The sequence below is a fragment of the Oryzias latipes genome, chromosome 4 (assembly GCF_053564925.1).
Source record: "Oryzias latipes strain Hd-rR chromosome 4, Olatipes_Hd-rR_3.1".
Classification (NCBI taxonomy): Eukaryota; Metazoa; Chordata; class Actinopteri; order Beloniformes; family Adrianichthyidae; genus Oryzias; species Oryzias latipes.
In genome coordinates this window covers 9,021,333-9,045,977 of record NC_136240.1, presented here as the reverse complement: position 1 = coordinate 9,045,977, position 24,645 = coordinate 9,021,333, and the positions used below count along the sequence as shown (strand labels likewise).

At 44.2% G+C, this 24,645-nt stretch overlaps 3 protein-coding genes and 2 long non-coding RNA genes across 7 annotated transcripts in view; 2 read left to right on the top strand and 3 right to left on the bottom strand.

Annotated features, from left to right (window-relative positions):
- Nucleotides 1-5,507, bottom strand: part of tnni3k (TNNI3 interacting kinase) — a 13,964-nt gene extending 8,457 nt beyond the window's left edge. Inside the window, exons 1-19 of the mRNA XM_004067677.5 lie at nucleotides 5,367-5,507; nucleotides 5,128-5,236; nucleotides 4,922-5,007; nucleotides 4,218-4,315; nucleotides 3,939-4,049; nucleotides 3,770-3,868; nucleotides 3,531-3,669; nucleotides 3,142-3,286; nucleotides 2,965-3,069; nucleotides 2,796-2,890; nucleotides 2,557-2,706; nucleotides 2,407-2,490; nucleotides 2,276-2,332; nucleotides 1,985-2,077; nucleotides 1,838-1,895; nucleotides 1,558-1,752; nucleotides 724-828; nucleotides 594-646; nucleotides 28-80 (exon numbers count right to left, since the gene is read on the bottom strand). Of these exons, the coding sequence (XP_004067725.1) occupies nucleotides 28-80; nucleotides 594-646; nucleotides 724-828; nucleotides 1,558-1,752; nucleotides 1,838-1,895; nucleotides 1,985-2,077; nucleotides 2,276-2,332; nucleotides 2,407-2,490; nucleotides 2,557-2,706; nucleotides 2,796-2,890; nucleotides 2,965-3,069; nucleotides 3,142-3,286; nucleotides 3,531-3,669; nucleotides 3,770-3,868; nucleotides 3,939-4,049; nucleotides 4,218-4,315; nucleotides 4,922-5,007; nucleotides 5,128-5,236; nucleotides 5,367-5,406 (1,875 nt within the window). The 5' untranslated portion in view covers nucleotides 5,407-5,507. The remainder of the gene's footprint in view (nucleotides 1-27; nucleotides 81-593; nucleotides 647-723; nucleotides 829-1,557; nucleotides 1,753-1,837; nucleotides 1,896-1,984; nucleotides 2,078-2,275; nucleotides 2,333-2,406; nucleotides 2,491-2,556; nucleotides 2,707-2,795; nucleotides 2,891-2,964; nucleotides 3,070-3,141; nucleotides 3,287-3,530; nucleotides 3,670-3,769; nucleotides 3,869-3,938; nucleotides 4,050-4,217; nucleotides 4,316-4,921; nucleotides 5,008-5,127; nucleotides 5,237-5,366) is intronic.
- LOC144991854 (uncharacterized) lies at nucleotides 3,284-6,710 on the top strand. The gene is made up of 2 exons (XR_013655511.1): nucleotides 3,284-3,434; nucleotides 3,559-6,710. It is a non-coding gene; the product is annotated as an uncharacterized LOC144991854 (long non-coding RNA).
- On the bottom strand, nucleotides 6,705-9,979 carry fpgt (fucose-1-phosphate guanylyltransferase). Its single transcript, XM_004067819.5, has 4 exons — nucleotides 9,775-9,979; nucleotides 9,508-9,675; nucleotides 9,326-9,418; nucleotides 6,705-8,476 (listed from the first exon to the last, which is right to left on the bottom strand). The coding sequence occupies exons 1-4, from the start codon at nucleotides 9,845-9,847 to the stop codon at nucleotides 7,068-7,070; spliced, it is 1,743 nt and encodes a 580-aa protein (XP_004067867.1). The 5' UTR covers nucleotides 9,848-9,979; the 3' UTR covers nucleotides 6,705-7,067.
- LOC144991853 (uncharacterized) lies at nucleotides 9,676-15,583 on the top strand. The gene is made up of 5 exons (XR_013655510.1): nucleotides 9,676-9,815; nucleotides 10,223-10,284; nucleotides 12,391-12,533; nucleotides 14,727-14,917; nucleotides 15,407-15,583. It is a non-coding gene; the product is annotated as an uncharacterized LOC144991853 (long non-coding RNA).
- Nucleotides 11,928-24,645, bottom strand: acot11b (acyl-CoA thioesterase 11b). 3 transcript variants are annotated; one of them, XM_011473302.4, is made up of 16 exons: nucleotides 24,441-24,645; nucleotides 23,712-23,910; nucleotides 20,701-20,770; nucleotides 20,299-20,359; nucleotides 20,110-20,211; nucleotides 19,880-20,015; nucleotides 19,653-19,806; nucleotides 17,457-17,576; nucleotides 17,239-17,377; nucleotides 17,080-17,135; nucleotides 15,197-15,263; nucleotides 15,042-15,125; nucleotides 14,692-14,825; nucleotides 13,041-13,172; nucleotides 12,649-12,775; nucleotides 11,928-12,538 (listed from the first exon to the last, which is right to left on the bottom strand). In XM_011473302.4, exons 2-16 carry the CDS (start codon nucleotides 23,899-23,901, stop codon nucleotides 12,356-12,358), a joined length of 1,755 nt encoding a protein of 584 aa, XP_011471604.1. In that variant the 5' UTR covers nucleotides 23,902-23,910; nucleotides 24,441-24,645; the 3' UTR covers nucleotides 11,928-12,355. The 3 variants fall into 3 exon arrangements, with proteins under 3 accessions (XP_011471604.1, XP_011471608.1, NP_001155124.1); XM_011473306.4 differs by having other exon boundaries at nucleotides 23,712-23,907; nucleotides 24,441-24,629; NM_001161652.1 differs by lacking the exon at nucleotides 24,441-24,645 and having other exon boundaries at nucleotides 12,356-12,538; nucleotides 23,712-23,901.

The following is a 24,645-nucleotide window of genomic DNA, read 5'->3' as shown; positions in this document are numbered from 1 at the left end:
GTGTGTCCTCGGAGAAGCTGCACGAACCCCGGGCTGCTTGGTCATGTTATCCTCATCCACCGACTGTAGAAATCTGGACTCTGCAAGAGACACAGGAAGGGACGTCGAGGAGTTAAAAGAGTCAGAGGATGAGAAAACACAAGAGATTGTCCAACGTCCGCTTTGAAATGACTGATTCGGGCTACATTTTTGGGGATTTTTGCAGCAAAAAACCGACCAACTTTACCTCCCTCAAGTGAGTTTTTTGTACAGTTGCTTCAGGTTCATTGTGGAATTATTGTGTAATAAAACAAAAAATGTCTATCAAAAAAAATGAAAATAAAAAGCTGGGGTTATAACAAAAACATGAAAATCAAGCATGGCTTGTTAGTTAAAGATAAATTAAAATGGCAAAAGTGGTTCAGGACTTTGAAACTGCATCAGAAAAGGCCCCAAAGAGGAAACTAGACACCAATAAAATCAAATGGAGCAATAACCTACGGAGGGGGTTGAAAAGAAGAAGAGCGTCTGGAACAGAAACCTGGTATTGTGGGCTTTAGAGGCTTCATCCAGCATTATCACAGTCTGTACTGTCTGAAAAGATCCAAACTCACCCCCGAAATCAGCCACCACAGCATGACCGTCTTCATATAGCAGGATGTTGTGACTGGAAGGAAGACGCACATCATGACCAATGGCAGTGGTTACTTCAGAGCCGTGATGCCTCATTAGTGCGGCACCAACCTGTTCAGGTCCCGGTGGATGATGGGCTGGGTGAGGTTGTGCAGGTACTCCATGCCCTTGGCCACATCGATGGCAATGATGAGCTTAGACTGCAGGTCGATGAGTCTGTCCATTGACACATCATTAAAGCGGCAAACACTTAATGTCGGATCAATGGTCGCCACCAATCACCCTCAGCACTTCACGGCAATCAATGGGACAGTCAATAAAAGCAGCACCTGGCCACACATTAGGACTTCATCTGGATCAGTGATGATCCAGAAGGAAAAGCTCCTCTGGATGATAATCAGCCCTGAAACGGTCAGAGAGCCGACAACAGCCTGACCTTTAGTTTCATCTGTACAGACAGTAAAAAGGAGCCTGAATGTGCTTTTATTTTGGGATCTGCTTAGGCCATGCTCCTGTCTCCGTGGCGCTTTTGTGTCTCGCGTGTTCATTTGCATGTCTGTGGAGTGACTTTGCATCACTTTGCATTCATTAAGCATCTCTTACTGTTGGTAGCACTTTTGCATTGAATAATGAGCCTTCACATTTGATTCTTTTATGAAGGAACCTCTTTACATTCCTGTATTTTACTTCTGTCCTTCACAGCAGCTGGGCTTGTTTTGTCGCTTCTTCAGCCATTTGGACCCATTAATGTTATGTTTATGTTCAGTTTGTATGTTATTGTGTATTAATGAATGAATTTTGCTTCTGCCGCTGTTCCCTTGTCCTGAGCTTTCACCTTTGACGTCTCTGACATCAGTAGTAGGTTTTTATCAGCTGTGAGGTTTCTTTTTTCTTCATTCTTCTGGTCATTTTTTTTTACTTTTATAAGACAGAACGGTCCATCACCTCTTCTGCTCATGCAGCAGGGAAAACAAGGAGCCCCCAGAGATGTACTGGGTGACGATTGCAAACTGGCTGGGGTCATCCAGGCACGCCCCGACGAACTGGATGATGCAGGGGTGATTGAGGCGACAGAGGATGGAAACCTCTCTGCAGAACATGTCCACATCTGACTTTGAGCAGTAGGTGTTTGCTCGATAGCTGTGAAAGAGCGAAAACAGATGATTCCATCAGACCGGAGATGGGTGCAGACTCGTTTTTTTTGTTTATGCGCTTGTTGAAATACCGTTTTATGGCGACAATTTTGTTTCTGCATTTGCCTCTGTAGACCCTCCCAAAGGAGCCTAGGAGTGAAATGCATACATTCATCGATAACATGATCTGATTTGCAGGCACGTTAGCTGAAAAGGAAAACTATCAGAGATGGACCCACCAGATCCGATGATTTCGTTAAACTCCAGCTCAGACAGCTGGAGGTGGAAATGAGAAGGGAGGCTGGCCCTGAGCACCAGAACTTCAGCTTTTTCTGAAAATGAAAAAAAAAATCAGTTCATATTCCAATTTCAGAGTTGTGTTGAACATTCACATCCGCGGTTTCTCCAATATAACAGCAGGTATTTATCTGCGACCCCCCCCCACACACACATCTGCACCCATTTCCTTGGCAACAGACAGTGTGGGCAGCCTTGACGCTCGCAGGGATGTGGGAAATCTGCTGCAGTACCTTTAGTCATGCTTTTGATTTTTCCCAAAGGAGACGGAACGGAAACGTAGGATCCATCTGGGGGGAAAAAAAGGATTGTTCAACTGAAGTTGGAGATTTTGTGAATCTGGAGGACCTTTTCTCAGAATCACCTCCTCCTGGCTGAGAGTACTCATTGCATGGAGAATCATCTGGACGCTTGTAGTGTTTCAGTAAAGTCACAATAGCATCGTGACCTGGAAGAAACAAACAGAGCAGGTTTTCGCCATCTTTCGTGACAGCTCAAGCCAAAACCAGCCTACCCTTCTCGTAGGCCCACATCAGGCAAGTCTGCTCGTCCTTCTCCCCGCTGGACCGGCTTGGATCACAGGCAACCAGGTTCATGTCCGCCCCGCTGTCCAGCAGAAACTGCACCAAGCGAATGTGGCCGTGGAAACAGGCGCTGTGCAAAGCTGAGCAGAGTCAAAGGACGGCTGAGAGGCATGGAGCGCGTTTAGATCTTCTGAGCTCTTTACATCATGCTCAGCATGAGCAGACTCACCTGTGTGTCCGTCTCTGCCCTGATAGTTGATGCTCATGGCATTCTGGTTCAACAAAAACTTCACCATCTCCAGGTCTTTGCCATAGGTGCACGCACTGTAATGTGAAATCTTCATCAGTTTTAACGGATCGCCAGGATCAACCAACACATTTAAACAGCTGAACAGAACCTGTGGAGCGCCGTCTCGCTGAATATGTTCTCTTTTGGGAGACTCTCTGGACCAGAAAGCTGAACGAGTTCCTTCACTGCAGCCACTTTGCCATTATAGCAGGCCCTGAAGAAACACAACAACCGTGGCTGTGCCTCAAGTCGTTCTTCAAATGCTGGAAGAAGGTCAAACATTTACAGGTGGAGGGGCGTGTCTCCGTAGATGTTGACAGAGTGAGGTTGAATGTCAAAGTTTCCCTGCAGAAGAAAACGGATGATCTCATGGTGACCGTAGCGTGTGCAGAAGTGGAGGGGCACGTGATCCTCGTTGTCTTGGGCATTGGCTGGTGAAAAGAGCGCAAACGTCAAAGCAACACTTCTCCATCTGTGCAGCAATCAGGTGGCAATTAACCTCCTGTCGGTTCTGAAGAGGGGGAACCAGCGGGCCACGACCAAATTACAGTTCTGAAACAGCTTTCTGCTAAATGCAGGGTAAGGAAAATATACATTAACCGCCACAGTTCAGTTCCATCGACTCAATAATTATCCTCAAGTGATGCTTGAGCTGGATTCTTTAGTTGGTCTAACCGTTAGCTTTGCTTCCATCACCCATCAGCAGTTTGACGATGGCGAGAAAACCTTTGGCTGCGGCCAGGTGGAGCGGCCGGTCCCCCACCTCCCCACTGGCGTTCACATCTGCTCCAAACTTCAGCAGGAGCTTCGTCACCTGGAGGGCAAGTAGTAAGAAGACACGAAACAGTCAGAACATGCTAGTGGTGGTTTAAATGGAAAAGAAATGCTCAGATTTCAGATTTGAAGATGTCTACCTGCTCGTGACCTTTATATGAGGCAATGTGCAATGGGGTGAAGAACACAGCATCCTGAACATTGACATTGGCTCCATGCTGTAGGAGTATATCTGCTGTCTGATGGAAGCAAACGACAAAACATCAGCAAATAGATAGTCGGCCACATCTGCTGGTTGCTTCTTCTCACCTCATGATGCCCTGCCAGCGTGGCCACATGCAGGGCTGTGAGGGCGCCGTACCCCACCTGCTGCACATCGGCTCCGCCGTGCAGGAGGGCCGTCACCAGCTGAGCGTTGTCCTGTGGACGAGGACAGCACCCGGCTGCACTTTTAAAACCAACCTCCATGCAAACACTCAGGCACACCAAACCTGTGCTTGCACTCCACCGTGTGGCAAAACTCTAGAAAGACTCTCAGCCTCACAAAACCACACAAGACAAAAAACACTTTAAGACGCATTCAGTGACCTTGAAAGCAGCCAGGTGGAGAGCGGTGAAGCCGTTCCTGCTCAGTCTTGACGGACGCAAACCTTTGAGCATCAAGGTGCGTACGTGGGCTTTGCTCCCTGCATGAGAGCTAATTTCAACACAACATCCATATAAATAAAGAAAAGAAAACAAGGTAAACATGCAAAAGGAGGAAAACAAATCGAGTGACTTTTTACATTTTTAACAGCTTAAAAGATCCACTCCGATCATATTCGAGTCTATTTTTGCAAGTGTTCTTTCCAGTGGTCTTTTCATTATGATTTACATGTACAGTTGGGATACAGATTCAAGCTCAGACGAGGAAAACAAAGACGTTCGTGGATCTATTTGTCTGCATGTGGAGGCATCAAAACGGGATGGAACAGGGAGCTCGTGGCCCCGTCTGGCGTATTTTATATGTCACAAATACGGTCTTTTAAAAAATGGCTTTTTTTCATCTACTCCTGATTCGAAATTATTTGAAAAAAAAAGAAACATTAAGAAGTGCATTTTTGAGTTTAACTTTCTTTTTATTTGTCCTTAAAAACATGTTAAAAACACCAAAAACAGGATTTTCATCAGAGTGGGTCTTTAGTCTTTGACCTCCATTAAAGGTCATCTACTGACAATACTGTCAGTGGGCGCCACAGCGATCCCTCCTTCGGATTGCACAGGAGTTATTAATAGAGTGCGTGCATGCATACCTCCACACACGCAGCAGAGATGCAGCAGCGACAGCCCCTTCTCTGTCCTGTAGCTCACGTTCACCTTCTGAAAAGCCTCATCAGAGCTGAGCAACAGTCACAGAAAAAGAGATGAAACCAAGCAGAGCCCCCGGGTGGGTGACAGACACAGCACCCTTTCATGGACTTCAATGGTTTTCTCCACTTCTCAAAAGAGCGTTTGTCACCTGAAGGCGAGCTCAAGGTCGGGCAGCTGGCTTTCTGGAAGCTGGAAGTCGTCCTCCAGCTTCTCCATGATCACGGAGTAGAACTCGGCCACTTTCTTTTTCCATTCATCTACACAGCAGCGTTCGCGGTATCAGAGGGAAAAGTTTGGGTTCATCACAGGTCGTTTGAACCAAAGAAAACTCTGATTTGCTGCCCTGCATATTAAACTTAAACTTTTGAATTCAAACAGATAAATTACCTGTACACGTCTGCGATGGTCTGGATTTGTAATTTCCCATCGAAAGGTTCCTTCTGTGCACTTTTGTCCTCTTCGGTGAAACAGAAATACAGTCTGAACTGGGACACAATTACACACAGCTACAGATAAAGGAGGGGGGGGTCATGTTTGTGGGTTAAAATAAACACCCCCTCCCCAACTGGAATGCCCCTCCACTATGACAACTGATCTTCTGGCAGAGTGGAGACAATAATCTCCTCAGACAGTAGAAGTAATGTAGTCATCACTCCGTCTGTGCATGCACAGAATCTGCAAACTCTACACTGAAGTGAACCAACCAGGATTTTAACCAGGGACTTTTCGCTGAGAAGCAAAAGCGCCATCTACTGCACCATCGTGCAACCGTCTGTACATCCCCACAGATAATTATTGTCTTAAAAAACTTTAAACACAGAGTTCAAATAAATAAATAAAGCTAATTTAACTGCTATATGTATTTATTTGTACAGAATCAGAATCTTTTCCGGCACAATTAATTGAAGTTTGTTATAAAAACTTTCACTTCTCCAATTCAGTTTAACAAGTTAACACTCTGCTGAATGAAACCACCAGGACTAAAATTTAAAATTCAACATTAAATTTGGATTAATGTCAAGCAGGTTCCTGTTCTCATTTCTTTATGGTGTAGAATAGTGGATGCAAATACTAGTTTACAGATTTTAACCAGAAGGACCAGATTCCACGTGGATTCTTTCATTTATTAAGAAAACTTTTTTTTTAAACTTCTTAATTTAACAATGTTTGGAACAGAAATGTGATATTCTGCCTTTAACAGGCAGCAAACAAGGAAAGTTTTTTTTAAGGATTTTGTTAAACAGTTCAAATGCAATGTTTGATTTTCTTCACATTTTTATTTATCATCCTTTTATCTCAGTATCAGAGTGACCGTTGTGAGTTCATTCTTTCCTTTTCTATTCCGTTTAGTCCCTTTCGGGGTCACGGGGCTGCTGGAGCCTATCCCGGCCACTTGTGGCCAAAGGCAGGGGACGCCCTGGACAGGTCGCCAGTCTGTCACAGGGCCACATATCACACACCCACTCACACCTATGGACAATTTAGAGTTGCCAATTAACCTATGAAGCATGTTTTTGGACGGTGGGAGGTAGCCAGAAATTCCGGAGAGAACCCATGCATGGAGGGGGAGAACATGCAAACTCCACACAGAAAGGTCCCCCATTGATGTTGTGTTTTTCATGTCCCCCAGCCGGGACTGGAACCGGGGGCCTTCTTGCTGTGAGGCAAGAGCGCTAACCACTTCACCACCGTGCAGCCAACTGTTGCGAATTAAATAAATAAATAAACCGTTGTGAATTTTTATTGAAAATAAAGCATAAACCATTTTGTCCACATTTGTATGAAAACAAATATTTCTGCAGAAACATTTAGTTGTGTTTGTGGGAAAAAGACAGAACAGTGGGTAAGAACTCTGCATCGTAGTTTTTATTATAAAATTCTTGCAAATCCAGAGAATAAAAAAACTAAATTAGTATAAAGAATCTTTAAAGGTAAAATATTTCAAACAAAGCAGATATCTTTTTAATTACTTTAACTTATTCCTCATTTCCCACATAAAGAATGAATTTATCAGTATTTCAAGAACAAAAGCAGCTCTGACAATGCAAACATTTATGCATGACCTAACAATATGGAAGGCTGGATGTCTCACTGTCTCTTCAGCACAATTTCGTCATGTAGATCTTTCCTGAACTTCAGCATCTCCTGTAGATTCTTGCATTGTAGACACTCCTGCATGGAAAGCAGCTGTGTTTTCGCAGGAAGAGGCCTTCTAGACCCGCTGAGGATGGCCTGCAGCATCTTTAGGGACGCAGAGAAGGAGCTTTGCTGATCGGAGCACACAGGAAACAGGCGAGCGTTCCACAGACTGCAGCTGGAGGGATCTCTGGAGAACCTCAGGAGTTCGGCGTCCACCTCCCAGAGGGACAGGCACTCTGACAGGCGCGTCCCAAAAAACATCAGCTCTTCCATGCAGGCAGCAGCATCCACAGAAAGCTTCAAGCTGTCGTTGATCCCAAAAAAGACGGTAACAAACCCGGTTTGCTTCTGGTGGTTCACAGACAGCGAGTGCATGAAGGCCCCATCCGGCACGGCGAGGCCTGGACCAACCCAGCAGCTGCTGATGATGGAGCCCCGACCGACAGAAACACCGGCTTCCAGCCTGGAGTACTCCACCACTGATCCAGGTCCCACACAGCAACTGGAATCTAGAGCGCTGTGCATGATGCAGCAGCCAGAGTAGCCGTCAGAGCTCTGGTCCAGGTGGACGCTGAAGGCAGAAGACAGGAGGCCCAGCTCACTCCTCAGCTCCTCATCCTCAGTCAGGTGAAAGAGGAACTCTGACGTGGTTCCGATGTGATAAAACTTGGAGTTGTTGAGGAGTATTGCGTTCAGGGGGGTCCCCTGAAGAAGACTGAAAATCTTTTGGCGGACGCTGACCAGACTCGTCTCCTCCTTGGTCACGTTTGCGGTGTTGTTCGTGTACTCGACAGTGGCTTCAGGGCCCAGAGCCTGGAGGAAGTCCCCGTATGCGTCGATCTCACAGCTCAAAGGCCCCAGCTCTTTCAGCAGGTTCAGCAGAACGTTTGCCGTATCAAAATCAACATAATACGCGCTGTCTGTGTACACAAACTCAGCATCAGAAACAGGAATCGGACCGCTCCTCCGATTGCAAACGGCACCGCTAGCCTGCATCTGTCTGATGCTCGGCTTGTGGAGAAAACGCAGGCAGGAAACATTCTCCATTTCAGACTGAGAGGAGGTTTCCTGTTGATCCAACACAAACACGCCGTGGGTCGTTCCTACAGAGAGCGGAGAGGGGTGCGCCAAAGCAGTAAAGCCTGGTTTATCAAACCTGACCTCCTCCCCCTCGGCTACGCTATAAAGCTCGATGTCATCCGCGCAGGTCACCAGGATGCCAGGCTTCATTTTGGATGGAAAGTCCACATACATGGCCAGTTTGAGCTCCAGCATCTGGTAAATAGGGTCACCCAGTGGAACGGCCATGAAGATCTTCCCCAGAGCGCTGGCACTGGGCAAACGCTGACTGAAGCCACCTGTAGTGTTCAAAAGAGGGACAAATTTGTCAAATTAATATTAAAAAGATATGCAATGTTGTGTTTCACCTGCTCAAAACAACTGATTACATAAAATATAAAAGTTTTCTTTACGTTTTTAAAAAAGCATCATGAATCAATCATGACATAAGCTGATCTAACAAAAAAAAGGCTAAAAAAAGCCGTTCAGGACTTCAATTACTTCTTTTCCTTAAAACAGATTTTCTCACTGCTTCATGATGGTGTGATCTGTTATTAGTTTATAAAAAATTGAGCTAAATATTATATTTGAAGGGATTATTATATTAAAATTTGCTGTATTTATTTATTTCTTGTTTTAAATTACCAGCCAAGCTTTTTAAAAGAAAGTCAGTGTTTTCTAAAGTTTGGTTTGCATTGGCCTCCATGCAACAGCACAAGTGAAGATCAGGAGTAGTTTACATAAAGAATTTGGTTGATGTCTGCAAGAAATGTCTGCCATGTGCAAAATAAATAAACTAAGTAAAATAAAATATCTTTTCAAAAAGTTGAGAAGTGAAAATAAACATTTTTAATATTATTTTGGAATTACATTTGTCTAGAAAAGACTAAATAGTTCCCAAAAACAGTAGATTTTTTAACATTTGATTTTGATCATTAGAAATATATTAATTTAATATTACACACTTCTGATTCTTTATGTAGCCGAATCATTTATTCATACCAGTTTTGTTCATTCACAAAACTTCTGTTTTGAGAAGCTAAATTCAGATTTTTGCGACAAACATAAATGGTTTAATTCAAATTGAAAATCCATTTAAATCATCAACATTTAGTAAAAGGCATGAACTGTTAGTGGTAAAAACTCACCAGCATGGATGAGGATGACTCTCAGTCTGCTCAGAGCTTCTCCATACACGGACTTCAGCTGCTGCAGCGCGTGCAGGGTGGAGCCGCCGTTCCCTTTAAAATAAAACTTTAGTTCAACCTTTTTCTGGAAAAATCGTGGAGACAGAGGACTGTTAAACCCAATAGCTCCCGTGCAGTCTTACCGATTTTGGGTCCAGGAGGGTCGGAGAAGACCTTGTAGGTGGTTCCGAGAGGAAGCTCTCTCCTGTCGATCTTCTCGCTGATCTGCGCCTCATACGCCTCCTTCTGGCCGCCGTCCACGGCGGTCACCACCACCACGTCCCAGAAGTCTCCCGACTGCACCTCCCGACCTTTAAGAGATTACGGAGAAACAAGAAGCTGCTTTTTGACTGGACTGCAGAAGGACACACGCGCAGATACAGACGCACGCGGGGACTTTGAAAACTCACCGCGCAAGGAACTGAACTTCCTGATTTTTTTCCTCGTTGAGGTAGGCAGCTTACCACCACATACTTCACTCATACTGACCACGGAATCAAAAAAAACAAACTTAAATGACTTTATTTCGATTCAAGTTTCGTTTATTCGAAGCTCTCTGTGACTAAATATAAGCAATTTCCGGGTTTGGTCACGTGTTCAAATTGTTTACAACAAGAACGCATGCGCAGATTGAGTTGTGCGTTTGTGGAGATTAATTTTGAAGATTTTAAACTCAAATTTAGTATCAAAATTATGTCAAATTTTAGTGTAAGAAATAGTATTAAATTATAAATAAAATAGAATCACTTGGAATATTTTTGTTTTTCATAAATTCTACTGGAGCGCTGTTTTTCCTCCTGGCATGTCAAACACGTTCAAACACCAACAAAAACCATAACTCGGTCCTTTTCTTCTTAGGTCCATGCTGGGGACATGCTGGCATCACAAAGACACTGTCAGATAGAAGCAGCTGTGTTGTGGTAAACATGCAAATTCTTTCCTAGTGGTATCAACACAGAAAACGTCTCAAAAGTTCAGTCAGGACACTAGGCAGCTGCATGATTTCTGAGAGAAATTGTCTCCTTTTCATTGTGTCTGTCCCTTTGTTATCTGTTTTGTTAAGCAACAAACTTAGAGATAAAAAAATCTTTTTCTTAAGCCATCAAATCTGAATAAAACACAATGATGAGTAAACCCACTTTGGCCCTCAGGTCTAGTCTTGGTAAATGAATTTGACAGCAGGAGCACCAATCACTGTTTTTAACTTGAAACAAAATGTTTGTGTTACTATGGTAACAGAAGTATAACTAAATCCCCCAAACTGGTAACATACAGATCAAAAACATGAGAAAAGTACATCTTTCATACTTGTTGTCATCACCAAGCACGAATGAGGAGTGAATGAATAATGGACATATTGTAAGAGCTTTGAGCGTCTGGAAAAGCACAGATAAATCTAATCCTTTATTATATATTTTCATGTTAACTAAATGCATTCATATAAAATTAGAAGAAGAAAAATCCATAAGCAAGAACTTTCTTTCTTTTTCCACAAAATGTGCAATCTCAGTTGATTTTCATACATACTGTTGCAAATCCCTTATGGTTACATGCACCCTAATAGGGGTTGACCTGTGTGGGTGCTGCAGGATTCTGGGCTGTCCGGGCCCGTAGATGGTCTTAGAGAGAATTTGCTGCTTAGATACATTTTGCACATTTTCAACGTATGAAATTTCAGTCTTTCATGATACATTCATGATCTACGTGTCTAAGTGTTTTAGATGCAGATGTCCGCCGGGATTTCGGCCGATCAAAAATCCAAATAAAAATGAAAATCTTCACTATAAATTCATTATTATTATAGTTCACAGATTATTATAGCAGCATGCACATAAAAAAAATGTGCATAAACATTTTCTCTCTGTGGGTTCACTAAGCCATCAACGATCTTGATGTTACATGTGTACAACCTGCGTGCCCTGTACAGGTTAGCCCGTATCCACTGGTTAAGGCAGCTGGGACTACTTTAAGAAGAGCGGGCACAGACCGCTCACAGATTCATTAAGCTCATGGGCAAAGCAGAGCAAAAAGAGAAGCACCATCTGTGGATGTCAAGCTGCCTGTATGGTCTGGACATAAACAAGAAGAGTGTAGCAGTGTTCATTGCACATGGCACAGCTAATCCAGGGATGCTGTGGACAGATTTATTGACTCTAACGGCAAAACCGATTGTGTCAGCCAGCATGCAGCATTTTTGCTGCTATAGAGTTTAGCTCTGAGGATTGTGAGGGCTTGGCGGACGCTGCACCGCTGGAGTATGGTTTACCAAGTCTGGAAAGAAGCAATTGACTGAAAAGGCTGAAGAACAAAAACCAAAAACTCTGAAAGCAAAGCAAGCTATTAACTTCTTTAAATCTGTCTCGGTCACAGTCAGGGTGTCTTGTTGTGTCACTCCAGACTCCTTCGTGCTCCTCTGCTGCTCCTGCAGTCTTCACAGCGGGCTGCAAATGCCAGCTCTGCTCTGTTTTTCCTTTAATGCTTCAGGAATGGAAAGAATGCAGCGAGCCTCTGTGGGAGGGAGTTTCAGGTAAATGTAAACGACAGCATCAATCAAGTCCTTCACTTTTGGTTCTACTTTAAGTTTTTAATCTGATATCCATAATCATGTTCATGTACAATAAAAATAGTGGTCTCAAAACAAAAACAACATGTAAACACTGGCTTCTTATTTCTAATACAACATAAAATTAAATGCAGTTTAATTAGTCACAGCTTAAAACTCAGAACACTGGCACTACAGTTGAAAACGTGCTAAAAAAATCAGTTTTTAAATACGATTCATCTAGAAAAAATTAAAAAGGCTCTGAGAATTCTTTTTGGCGTATTATTAGATCAGTAAGAGGCTTAAAATGTTGTGCGGACACGTGCTTCATTGTGCACTATTGCTCAATAATCTTTCTGCAAAAACAAAACAAATCAAAACAAAAAAACAAATCCTTAAACTGGCTACTGTAGTGAAATGAAAGGAAGACAACACTAAAATAATAAAAATCATTCCTTCTGTTGTGACTTTTCTTCTTTTGAAGCAGCAGAGTCCACCACCGCAGTGTCCTCGCTGGTTTCCAGGAAGCGGCTGCAGGCAGAAAAAGTGCAATAAAAGCCAGAGGAGAGCCCGGCAATGTCTGTGGAGATGTATGGCAGGACCCCAGGAGTCGCCTGGTTGTAGTAGGTGAGCTGAAACAAAGACGAAGCGCGTGAGGAAGCAGCCCTGAGTTTGGCGCCGGCCTCAAAGAAACACGCAGAGCTGATGTGGCGAGTGTGCGTGACGCACGCTTCATGCCAACCTTGGTGACGGAGTTGGACTCCTCCCTGATTGTGAAGCCGGCACACTGCACCTCGCCCCTGGTGTAGTCCTCGGTCGGGGGGTGGGTGGGTAACGTGACTGAACGCAGAGCGATCAGATATGGGTCCCTGATAAGGACAAGAGAGGAAGGCTTTCTGAGAGTCATTGAAATGCTAAAACTCCTCTCAAAAAAACAAGTTAAATGACAGTAAATGCAGAGTATGACACTCTTTAATCCAAATGTATTTTACTATATAATATGTAAACTGCTAAAAGTGAAACTTCTAAAACCTAGATGTTTCAAGTTTACAGAACAAACACATTTTAAGAGCTAGATTTTTTTTAAAGTAAAAGAAGAGCTGCTAAAAAAGTCAACATGTCATTTTACAATACCTGGAATCACAAGGTTTCCTTCTAGATGCCAGCAAGATAAAGTCCTTCCCTTTGCCCCCTTTACTGACGGAGGGTGTAACGACCCGATAAAGAGTATCTTCTTCATCTGCCTGGATGATCACCTCACACTGCCTGCAGCAGGTTATCAACCACAAAGCGCCATCAGTATCAGTACACAAGGATTTGCATCATTCAGTCAGAATTTTTCTGGAATACAGAAAGTAAATAAAGGATGAAATGTACGGAGACGGGGTTCTGACATGGGTAAAATCAATTTTAAAAAATCATTCCCACAAAATAGTATTTTGTTCCCAAGAAATAATTAATTTGTGGGAAGAAATATGATTTCGTAGGAACAAAATTTTTTATTTTTTTTTACCCATCTCAGATCCCGGGCTCCATAGAATTGGGAAGAAAGTACATTTATTTTCAACTCAAAGCTACAGATGTTTTTTGGGCTACAATTTTCCTGATCAAAACTGAGACAAAATACAAAAGAGTAGAGAAAAGTTAATCCCAGACTGAATTCAGACCTCCACATTAGAAAAAGAAGACTATGGGACTGGATAAGTCTGTTGGTCTGGACCCAGTCCGCTTAATTTGGTCCAGATCGAGTCCTGAACCTTGCGTTTGGTCTGTATTCAGACTGCCTTCAAGCTGCCTTTCCTGTTTCGTACCAAAGCTTTTAAACAAAACCATGTGACTAATGATTTCTTCAGTCATTGGCCAGAAATTATGCGGGCAGGGCAAAGCAACGAGAGAAAGAATAACAGAAGTCCTGTGGTTTGCAGTCCTTGTTGATCCTGTTGTTTTTCACTGATTTATGACATATAGATTGTTGAGAAAACTGTATGAAAATCAATGTTGGTTTTCAAGTTTGTAGATTTTGAACGGTGTTAGCGCAGCGAGCTCTCAAAAGTGGCGTTTCCCTGTTGCTCGCATATTTTTTACCGGAATTTTGTGAAAATTTATCATGAATCGTTGGCTCAACTTGAATGAAACAACATGAAATACGATATGAACATATAAGGAATGTTGTTAACATAGAACCTCCGTTGCCAGGGAAATCCAAAAATGTACTTTTAATGGTTCTTATAAAACTTACATGAACATGTTCCCCACCCCCAGGCGACCAAAAAATGAAATCATTTCTACGGAGATAAAACCAATAGAAAGAAGCCATTTTGAAAAAAGTGGTTGAAAAAAAACCCAAATTTGTCATGTGAAGCTCAGACCAGGGTGACAGGGGCAGAAGGGGAGGGTGAGGGGCGTGTGGCAGCCGCTCGGCAAACGTGGGGGCTCTGAAGGCGGGGGCATGTGGCGCCTATACAGTGCCCAGTGCAGGTTTAATCATGGCAGCACCCACAGGACAAAAAATATATGTGCAGTTTGGCTCCTGTATTCCTGTTCAGAACTGATCTTCGCTTTTTTTTCTACACACTGCATGGACCTGCAGAGGTTCATGCTTCTGAAAGGAGTTCAGAGACTTTTTCACTCATTTCATTTTGGAGAAAAGTTTGTCGGTTAATCTGTGCTGTCCGTCATGTTGGATTTTCTTGTTCTTTTTATAGGATTGTGAAATAAAAAGAAAGTCCTTCCTGCCAGTGCCCTCACAGACGGCTGTAATGCTGTGAGTGTGCGTGTTACTGACTCATAATGGCGGTCCCACTCTTTTCTCCTCGTCAGGTCTGACAGAAGGTGGAACGACTGCTCTGCTGGAACGCTGACGTACATCTCCACTTTGAAGCACAGCATGTGGTTCTCCTCCAGCGTGTACAGCCTGACCTGCGAATGCAGCACCGGTTTCTATAAATAACCTTCACTTCAGGTGCAGACGTGTGTCAGGTGTGACTCCTCTGAAAGGCTTAGCTAAGAAGGTAGGCTGCCAATAATCCCTTTTATTGTTCTCAGCAAAAGAGGAAACATCTTTATCTACTTTATCTACGAAAACTAAGCAGCGAGTTCACGAGTCGTTTCCTTCCTCATTACAAAATAACCAACCTTATTCTTCTCTGAGGTTAACACCCAGTTGTTTCTGGTGTCCATGAGTTTTAGTGCCGACACATTGTTGTAACTCAGGTACATCTGAAAAACAAAGAGTCTCCTGAATGCACAGCTGTAGGTGCGGCTTTTCCTTCTGTCGGCTTCAATCCTACCTGGTTACTGGGATCCCAGGGCACGGACAAGGACACCTGAGGTTGTTTACAGGAGATAATGTATTTTCTGTAATGAAAGACAGCAGGTCAACCGGAGACACAACCTGACAAACTTTCACTCAAACACTAATTTATTATTTAAAAATCAATAAAAATAAAGATGTTTATGTCAGAAGTCAGAACTCTGTCTCCCCCTCTGGTCACCAACAGACATCTCCAGAGTACATCTCCCAGCAACCCCAGCGTGCACTTCCTGGATGCTGCACACCTGACTCTCATTCACTCAATCAACCACAGCATACTACACCGTCTACTCTACTGAAGCACTGCACTGAGCCACACTAAGTGCAATGTATTGTTTGTGCCACTCTGCCTTCATTACCGAGCGATAGATGTGGACCTGATCTTCTGTCTCCTGACCCTGTTTCTGGTTCTGTTTGCCTGCCGCCTGTACCGAGTCTTGCCTGGATCCTGACTACCCTGTCTCTCCTCTGATGATCCTATGCCTGTTATTAATAAACCTGCTGCATTTGGATCCAGCCGTCTGCCTGTTCTTGTGACAGTCTAACAGTTAAGCAGTCAACTTAAGGTTTATTCTCTTTCACTGTACATGTTCTGCAGGTTTGTGCGTTGGTCATGGGCCGAAGCGCCGAGCCCAACGCTCAAATTGCGACGCAGGATCCCTGGACACGCCTGACGCAGGAATCGCTTTCGGTGTGAACGCAGCTTACAGTCTGGATCAAAATGTGTTAAACTGAGATTTACAGCTCGTCATGACAGCAGGACAAATCTTTAAGCTACTGTCACAAAATGCCACAGTGCGGCGACCTAAATGCCAGTTTTTCAGCAAATTTGGCAGGTGGCCCAGTGGTGGCTGCGCGGTGGCATTTGTAATCGGCTGGCGGGAGTCGTATTCTTATACGCACTTGGGTGGCCGCTGAGGTTTTTGGAAAAAGTTCAAATTCAACAGCGACTGGACATTTTTTTGGCATTCGTCACCCACCGCCCTGGCACATTTGGAGATAGTGCAGTCGTAGTCTGGTGGCAGAAAGGTTGCCTAAATTTACATGTGTCTGTGCATGTAAATTGGGGTTGCTGACACACCACTGTCAGCAACCACCCCCCCACCACACACACACACACACACACCAAATGTGCGCAGCACGTGCTGCGACTGAGGACTTTTTCGCTTTTTTAGGGGAGGAACTTACGTAAATTGGGTGTGCACAACTCGTGTGATATTTGCATCTGAAATAAGAAGGGTAAGCTTGTTTGATGGATTTGTAACAAAATTTTCTTGTGCGCTGAGAATGTGCGAGCAGTGTGCGATTGTGCAAGAACGCACAATTGCGTGACGCATGTCACCCGATTTTGTAATGACGTTATCGCCGCCTGATTGACTGCCGCCAGACTGCCACCGTCTGCATTTGATCTCCAGAAAAAACGAGCAGCTAATTTTGAAGATTTTGCCGATGGCGCGGTGGGAGTTGTATGTGCTATTAAAGTCACTCAGTCTTTCTGAGTGACTTGTAAATTCAAATTTAATCCAACTTCTTTTAAAAATCAGGTTCCTCTGTGACATGAACATTAATCTTAGCAATCATCCTTCTTTGGCCTCTGTGAAGTCCAGTAATGACTGTCCTGCATGTTTGCAAACCTGCCCAGACACTTGTCTTTTATGGCATTCCCAGGTTTTCTGCAGGACTCGAGTTTAACCTGTGTAAACATGCAGGACAGTAGAACCACAGATGGAAAACATTGGACTAGAGGATCATTCAGGCTGAACCCCTCTGACTTGAAAAATGTCCCACAAACTAAGGTAAAGCTAGGTTAAGTTATGATTGTTGACAACAAAACCTGAGTTTTCAACAGGAAATGCCAACCTATCAAGACGGATCTTCTTTCTGGCTATAGCCTCTACATAACGTCTTTTTCCATCCTGAAAAACATAGGAAAACCTGCCATTATCGTTCAACAACATACCTGATATGGAATATCCAGAATGCAGAACTTTAGAGGCAGAAGTATAACGGCGCACTTACCACAGGCTCAGGTCGTATCCGCGGCAGCGTGCAAGGTTTTCTTTCATTGTCAAGCACCTCGAATGTCATGAAGGCACTGTTTATATGTCGCAGAGGTTCTCTGCCCTGGTAGGCCTCAGCGCAGACTCCAACCTCCATGCTACAACACAGCCCAAATGGAAGGTTTTGAAGTCCATTATCATTAGGATGAGCCGGACATTGATGAGCGGGAGCCTGACCTGTGCTTGAAGGAATTGTTAACGATGGCTTTCAGAACCAGTCGGTCCCCGATGTGGGAGGGGCCCCGAAAATGGAACATGTCGATAGTCCTCAGAGTCGGGTGGGCCTTACACAAACGGCTAGATTCAACAATATAAAAAATAAGCATGGATGCTTTGTTGTAGCTAAAAAATTGGATTTCAAACTCAATCAAACGTTCCATCCACCCATGTTCCTCCACTTATCCGGGACTGGGTCGCGGGGGCAGCAGTCTTAGCAGAAATGCCCAGACTTTCCTCTCCTGGGGGGACCCCGAGGCGTTCCCAGGGCAGCCAAGAGACATAGTCTCTCCAGCATGTCCTGGGTCTTCCCCGGGGCCTCCCCCTATTGGGACATGCCCAGAACACCTCTCCAGGGAGGCATCCAGGAGGCATCCAGACTAGATGCCTGAGCCACCACAACTGTCTCCTTTTGATGTGGAGGAGAAGCGGTTCTACTCCGAGTTCTCCGTGGGTGACCGAGCTTCTCACCCTATCTCTAAGGGAGCACCCAGCCCCCCTACGGAGGAAGCTCATTTCAGCCACTTGTATTCAGGACCTCGTTCTTTCGGTCATGACCCAGAGCTCATGACCATAGGTAAGTATTGGAAAGAAGATTGACCGGTAAATTGGGAGCTTTGCTTTTTGGCTCAGCTCTCTCTTCACCACAACGGACCGATACAGCGACCGCATAACTACGGACATCGCTCCATCCTGACTGTCAATCTCATGCTCTGGTCTTCCCTCACTCTTGATCAAGACCCCCAGATATTTAAACTCCTCCACCAGGGGCTGGGACACTCCACCCACCGAGAGATGGCAAACTACCTTTTTCCGGTCGAGAACCATGGCCTCAGATTTAGCAGCGCTGACCCTCATCCCAGCCGCTTCACGCTCGGCCGCAAACCGCCCCAATGCACGCTGGAGGTCCTGGCTCGATGAAGCCAACAGGACAGACCCCCTCTGGCCCCTGGCTGCACCTAGAAATTCTGTCCATAAAAACTATGAACAGAACTGGTGATAAAGGGCAGCCCTGCCAGAGTCCAAAATCCACCAGGAATAAGTCTGATTTACTGCCGGCTATGGGAACCAAGCTCTTACTCCGGTCATACAGAGACCGGACAGCCCTCAATAAGGCTCCTCGGACCCCATACTCCCAGAGCACCCTCCACAGGATACCACGGGGGACAAGGTGGAATGCCTTCTCCAAATCCACGAAACACATATGGACTGGATGAGCGAACTCCCACGAACCCTCCAGCACCCTAAAGAGGGTGTAGAGTTGGTCCACTGTTCAATTTGACCAAATACAGCATCAAAATTCTTTAATAGATAGAAATACATCTATATGTGAAGGGCAGAAGTGAGTGGAGCTGTAAAATCTGAAAAGGGGGATTACCAAACCAGAATTGGTCTGTTGTTTTAGAAGGACAAAGATCTGTCAGTGTATCATATCAAAAACAATCTTTGAGAACGCGAGCTCTACAAAATCTGTCACATTGAATGTGGGGGCCAGCAGGCTCCACCTACTTTTATTGAGGCATCTGATTGGCCAGTATATAACTTGAATACGTTGAACTACAGAAAAAATATAATGAAAAACATGTGGATTATCAAGCAGATATTAAAAAACGGTATCAGAGCAAGAATGGTTATTCTGTCCAATAGAATTATGGAGAAACAGCTGTTTATTTCTCTATAGAAGTCTATGGAAGTTTGGCTTCTTTGAGCCAGCGGCTACTTCCTGTTTGGAATGCCAGAGGGGAGGAGTCACTCAGTCCAGTTCTTATATGCAGGCAATGGTCTAAAATAAAGCCCACGGAAAAGTCTGGCAAAAAAAGAGCAGCAAAAATAGGTTAAAAAATGATAAAGTTGCTGCTTTATAATGACAAAAGTTATTTCCAAGCCACCATCCAAAGAACATGTGGAAAAAACCTGAGGTGTGAAGCTTATGTGAGAAAATCTGCCTGTTTAAACTGCTGAGCTCTGAGAAATGGCTTGATCTCCTTTCAGATTATGTGCTGTACTTTAGACTGCATTCCTGTCAAACCTGAAAATATGTGAGCTCAAATCGATATGCAGAGTCTATAAACGTTATGTCCATCACTGGAATTTTCATGACTCTTGATTTTAAACTAGCTTAACATTTTTCAACAAATGCAAGCACTAAGTGGATACCTTGCTGCAATTGTAGCCACATTCTCCATCCAGGCCATAATCTGACCACCGAAAGTGCTGACTTGGTGGTTGGCGTGAGGAGGAAGGACCAGCTCCACACTCTCCACCCGTGTCCGTTCGGCTGGCACCGCCCCCTCATACTCCTGACATTCTCCTGATGAAACAAGGAGCTTTTAATCAGTCTGAGTTGAGAGGGCCGTATGTTCAAAAACGCCTTGTGTCTGTACCCAGCTGAGCTGTGCTGCTGCTCAGTAGGTCTGTCATAATCTCAGCGTGGATGAGCCTCATCCGCCGCCTCTCCGCAGCCAGGCTGTACTCAATCTGCTCCATGTGTGTGCGTGGAATCACCTGCTTGAGTTGTACCTGTGTGTATCCATAAAAACAAACAATATAAAAATCAGATAAATTAACCCAGCTCCACCCAAACTCTCCCATGTTTTTTTTCTAATAACTTTACCTTCCCAGTTTCAGTTCGCCTGGCAACAAAGGTGGCAAAGGCGTGGCAAACTTTCCACTGCCTGCCTGTGTAAAGGTCCTCACATGTGACCGATATGCCCACCTGACCAGAAACAACCACAGAATTCAAAACATACTTTTCTGAAAGGCAATTAACTTGTTCTGACAAAGGTACAGTAATTCCACCAACCTCCATGCTGGATGTAAAAGCTCTGTTGACCTTTGCTTTGATATTGACAACTTTTCCCACCCTTTAGGAGATAAACACAGGACACTCTTTACTGTCAACATGGAGCTGTGACTGCACTTTACACAGAAAAACCCCTTTCGAATGTGAGACACAATGTTCAACCACCAGCAGAAAGGTGCAAACCTTTAAAACCTATAAACGAAAAAAGAACCCAGACAATGTTGTCTGAAAAGGTTATATTTACTCGTTTTTCAAAAGTCATAAACCTTTTTTTCTTTAAAGAGAAAACTACATTTTAACTCCACATTAGCATTTTACATGTAACAAAAGCCTCTCCTACTCTATAAGTCACTTAGCTGAGGTTGAGCCCACAGCAAAACACTTTTCTGGTTGACATCTTACCCAATGGTGAGCTCAAAATGAATGTCATCCACCGATGCAGTGATGCAGGAACAACCTGCTTGTCTCTCAGCTGAAACGCAAATATGAAGGCCGTGTCACACAGCAACTACATACATTTTGCTCATTTTTTACTTATGACATTTTGGTCTTTTGTGATGCATGATATCATCATAAGTGTTTCTTGCGTTCGTCATTCGACGAAGCGCCCAGATGACTGTCGATGGCTTCAGCCGACGGGTCTTTACGTGAATTCGGTTTTGAGCTGTTCAAAATTTTTGGTTTGTTGAGAATAACACAGTTTACATGTATTTTATGTAGTTTATGCACAATTATTGCGTAAATCTTACGCAATTGTGTGCGATTTTTGCGAGATGGATACGCAAATTTGTGGCTTTTCACGACCGTTTCACGTACGTCAAACGGACTTTTCACGCATGTACCTTTTCTATCGCGTGTACGGCGCTCATATCACGTTCAAATTATGTGATTGACACAAATCACTCATAAATTGCGTATAAACAGCTCACTAATCAAGCACGGTTCACGTTCTACGTTACATTTACATGTTCTTTGCATGGTTTATTTGTACTTCTTCCGTGGTTTTAAAGGGATTTATTTGCGAAACAGCTGTGAAAATTTCACATAAAAGCCACAACTTTTTTCAGTTGTTTCATGTGTATTCATGTTTGACCAATTTTTTATCTGTGCAATATGCACAAAATGTACATAGTGGCGGTGGGACACGGCATTCAGACAACAGGACACAAAAAACTATGAAGACAAAGAGGATCTACCACTACTAAGTTTGGTTAAGATGTTCGGTCAATCCGGTTAGTTAATTTACAAAGTGAAACTCCTACATATTATAGAATCATTACACATTGATTATAATAATTACCGTAATTTCCGGACTACAAGCCGCTACTTTTTTCCTGCGCTTACGGCCTTGCGGCTTATTCAGTGACGCGGCTAATTTATGGATTTAATTGGCGGCCGCCATGTACGTACTTTCGAACTCAGTGAATAGTTTGAATTCTCTATCTAACACCAAGCACGAGGCATTTTTATTCAACACACCTCTAAGCAGCCAAACAGCATGGACTTGACTTCAGGTCTTAGACACTTCAGTCATGGTTCAACAAAACGAAACACGCATGCCCGGCCGCATCCCAGAATCCTTTGGGGCCATTAGACCCAACGTGCACGTGATCGCCGCTACATTATGATGAAGCTTTCAAGTTAAAAGCAATCGTTAAAAGCAGCGTAAAAAAGTCCACCGTCACCAACGGGTTTGGAAAAGCCGGTTTGCTGCGTGACGGAGAGAACAGCGCACGGAGTGAATTTACACTCCATTTACGGTTTCTAAGGAAACCGTAAAAGCGGAATTTTGCTTTGAAAAACTCACAGCCTCCGTGTGAGCTGGAGACATCTTCTCCTGCTGATTGAGCTGCGGGGCCGATGGCAGTCTGATGGCTCCCACACGTAACAACGCACCCGCCCCTCATACACAAAACGTTCAGTATTAAGTCCGATTGCTTTGCACAGAAACGATTTGCTCCATCCACCGGCGCAACGGGGACGAAGTGCTGCTCCTTGAAGCTGCCCTGGCCAGAGGTGTCGGGGTAGATAGGAAGGGGAGACAAGGAGCGCGCGGGGCGGGAGCGGAGCGCAGAGGCGTCCGCGGAGTGCAGAGGCTTCTGAATTCTGACGCACGCGCCGCACTGAGGCGCGCGTATCGCGCTGAGGCGCGCGCTTTTCAGTCGCCGCTGCTTTATTTTACCGTTGTGTTTTCTAACCAGTCCTGTTACTCCCATAACGCTGCTGCGACACAAGCGGAAGGAGAGCTTTTCCCGTTCACCCTCCATGCACTGCTGCTACTTGCTAATTCTTAAACACGTACAACAGAATGGCGAGCCGGGCGTTGGCCCCGCCTTTAGCCCCTAAGACTCATGGGAAATGTGGAATCGCGGATGTAAATTTCCTCATTATAACTGAGGGATGTAATGTTGATTATATGGTTACTGTTTGTAATTTTATGTTAGATACCTAGATTGTCAACAAGTAAAAAAAAAAAATGAAATAAAAACACCATAACTGAGGGACTTGTGAAGAGAATATAGGTCCATGCTGTTTGACAGATGTCGATACACTCAAGTACGTGACCCATAGGCAAAACTGGCACCACCCACAATGTGCTAATAAATCGCACTCACTCTGGGATGCTGGGCGTGATCTGTCAGGATGACAATATCGGCTAACACATGCGCGGCTTGTACTCTGACGCGACTTGAGTATGTAAAAAAGCAGTTAAACACGTGAATATGGGTGGGTGCGGCTTGTAATCGGGTGCGCTTTGTAGTCCGGAATTTACGGTAACTATTGCTTAATTACTGTTATTTTGTTGGTTATATATGTATAGAAAAAACAAAATTCTGTTTCTCGGAATGCTAGAATATTGAAAAAAATAACGGTGATGTCACCATTTTATCAGCTGATTAATTGGCTAAAGTAGTTTTCCATGAATTGCTCTCCATAAGCTACATGTTCAAGAGACGATTGTTGAATTGTTGACATTATGGATGTCCAGAAGACAGTCATCCACAGCCTTCACAAGGAGGATGAGAGCTCTGCAGAGCCACAGACTGATGGTCTCCATGTCACAGAGCATTGATGCAGTCATTCGTGCAAAAGGAGGCAAAACAAAGAAATGAAAAACGTTTTGGAAACCTAATGTTTGTGCTAAAAACATCTTTTTTAATGGATCTGATGTGATCTTCTTATTTTCTGAGAACTATAGTTTATGATCTAAAGGCCATAATCATCAAAAATTACAAGAAACAAAAGCTTGAGATATTTCAATCTATTTATAATAATTAAATATAACATAGGAGTTTCACTTTTTATGATGACTGACAATAAGTTTTGCCGTTATTCTCCTTTATTTAAATGAGTGTGTGAATATAGTATGTGGTCTATAGGTTCCTGTGGAATGAACAGTGATTGTCTCCTACCAGATAAACAGGCAGTGGAGTCCATCCACTTCAGCAACTGGCCCACACTCAGCTCTCCACAGTGGTTGGCATGGCAGGGCATCACAATCTGACTCATCTGCACCTCTGAGGGGTTTCGGTACGCTTCCCCGTCTGCATGGATGAGCTGAGCGTCCGTCATGGCGTCTCCATCTTTCTGTCCTGAAGTCATAACTCACTGCTACACAGAAATACAAAGGGGTCAACTGAATTTTAAGAAAAAATGAACCCATTTGTGTGCAAATTACTTAGCTTTTGATGAATACTAAAGGAATGCTTCATTAAATGAGTTTTTTTTACTTTCAGCTCTGAAAGCTGCCTTCTTGAGCTTTAACCTCAGTAAAATCAATTTATCTCATCAGTACGCAGCATTTTTTTTACCTTAAAGGCCCGCTTGCCGACTCCTCTCTTAAACAAACTTTTCAAACGTTTATGTCTTTCTCAAAGTTCGTCATTTATAAAAGAAGGCGGTGACTATTAAGTACATGAGCTATTTCCAGAGCTGCAGACTGAGGTTCAGGACATTCCTGCACCGCTTTGGGGCTTCAACTCCAGCGAAACGCACGAGCCCCCCCCCCCCCCCCCCCCCCCCCCCCCGTTACGAATGACAGGGGCAGAAGGGGCTTTTACTCTCAAACGTCCTACCACACGGGTCTTTTCAGCAGGTAAACACCGGTAAACATTAGGCTGACACAAGACAGACAGGCTTACTGGTGTGGATCAACACGCCGTCCTCTGTCAACGCCAAGGCGCGCGCGGCCGCTTCCACGCTAAAACCCGGCGGAGCGCGAGCGCTCTGCGCCCCGGACCATGGCTTCTCTAAACGCACGGACGCCCCCTCCAAAACTATTCACCGAGCAACAACAACAACAACCGCTTTATTGCAGAAGTTTCTCCACTGGAGGGAGAAAGTGCA

Coding starts and splice junctions, on each gene's coding strand:
- fpgt (XM_004067819.5), bottom strand. CDS start 9,847: ATGAGTGAAGTATGTGGTGGTAAGCTGCCTACCTCAACGAGGAAAAAA. Junction 9,676..9,774: donor GAAGTTCAGTTCCTTGCGCG/GTGAGTTTTCAA, acceptor AATCTCTTAAAG/GTCGGGAGGTGCAGTCGGGA. Junction 9,419..9,507: donor CCCTCCTGGACCCAAAATCG/GTAAGACTGCAC, acceptor TTTATTTTAAAG/GGAACGGCGGCTCCACCCTG.
- acot11b (XM_011473302.4), bottom strand. CDS start 23,901: ATGACTTCAGGACAGAAAGATGGAGACGCCATGACGGACGCTCAGCTC. Junction 17,577..19,652: donor GTGGCTACAATTGCAGCAAG/GTATCCACTTAG, acceptor TGTTGAATCTAG/CCGTTTGTGTAAGGCCCACC. Junction 13,173..14,691: donor GAGTGGGACCGCCATTATGA/GTCAGTAACACG, acceptor AACCTGCTGCAG/GCAGTGTGAGGTGATCATCC.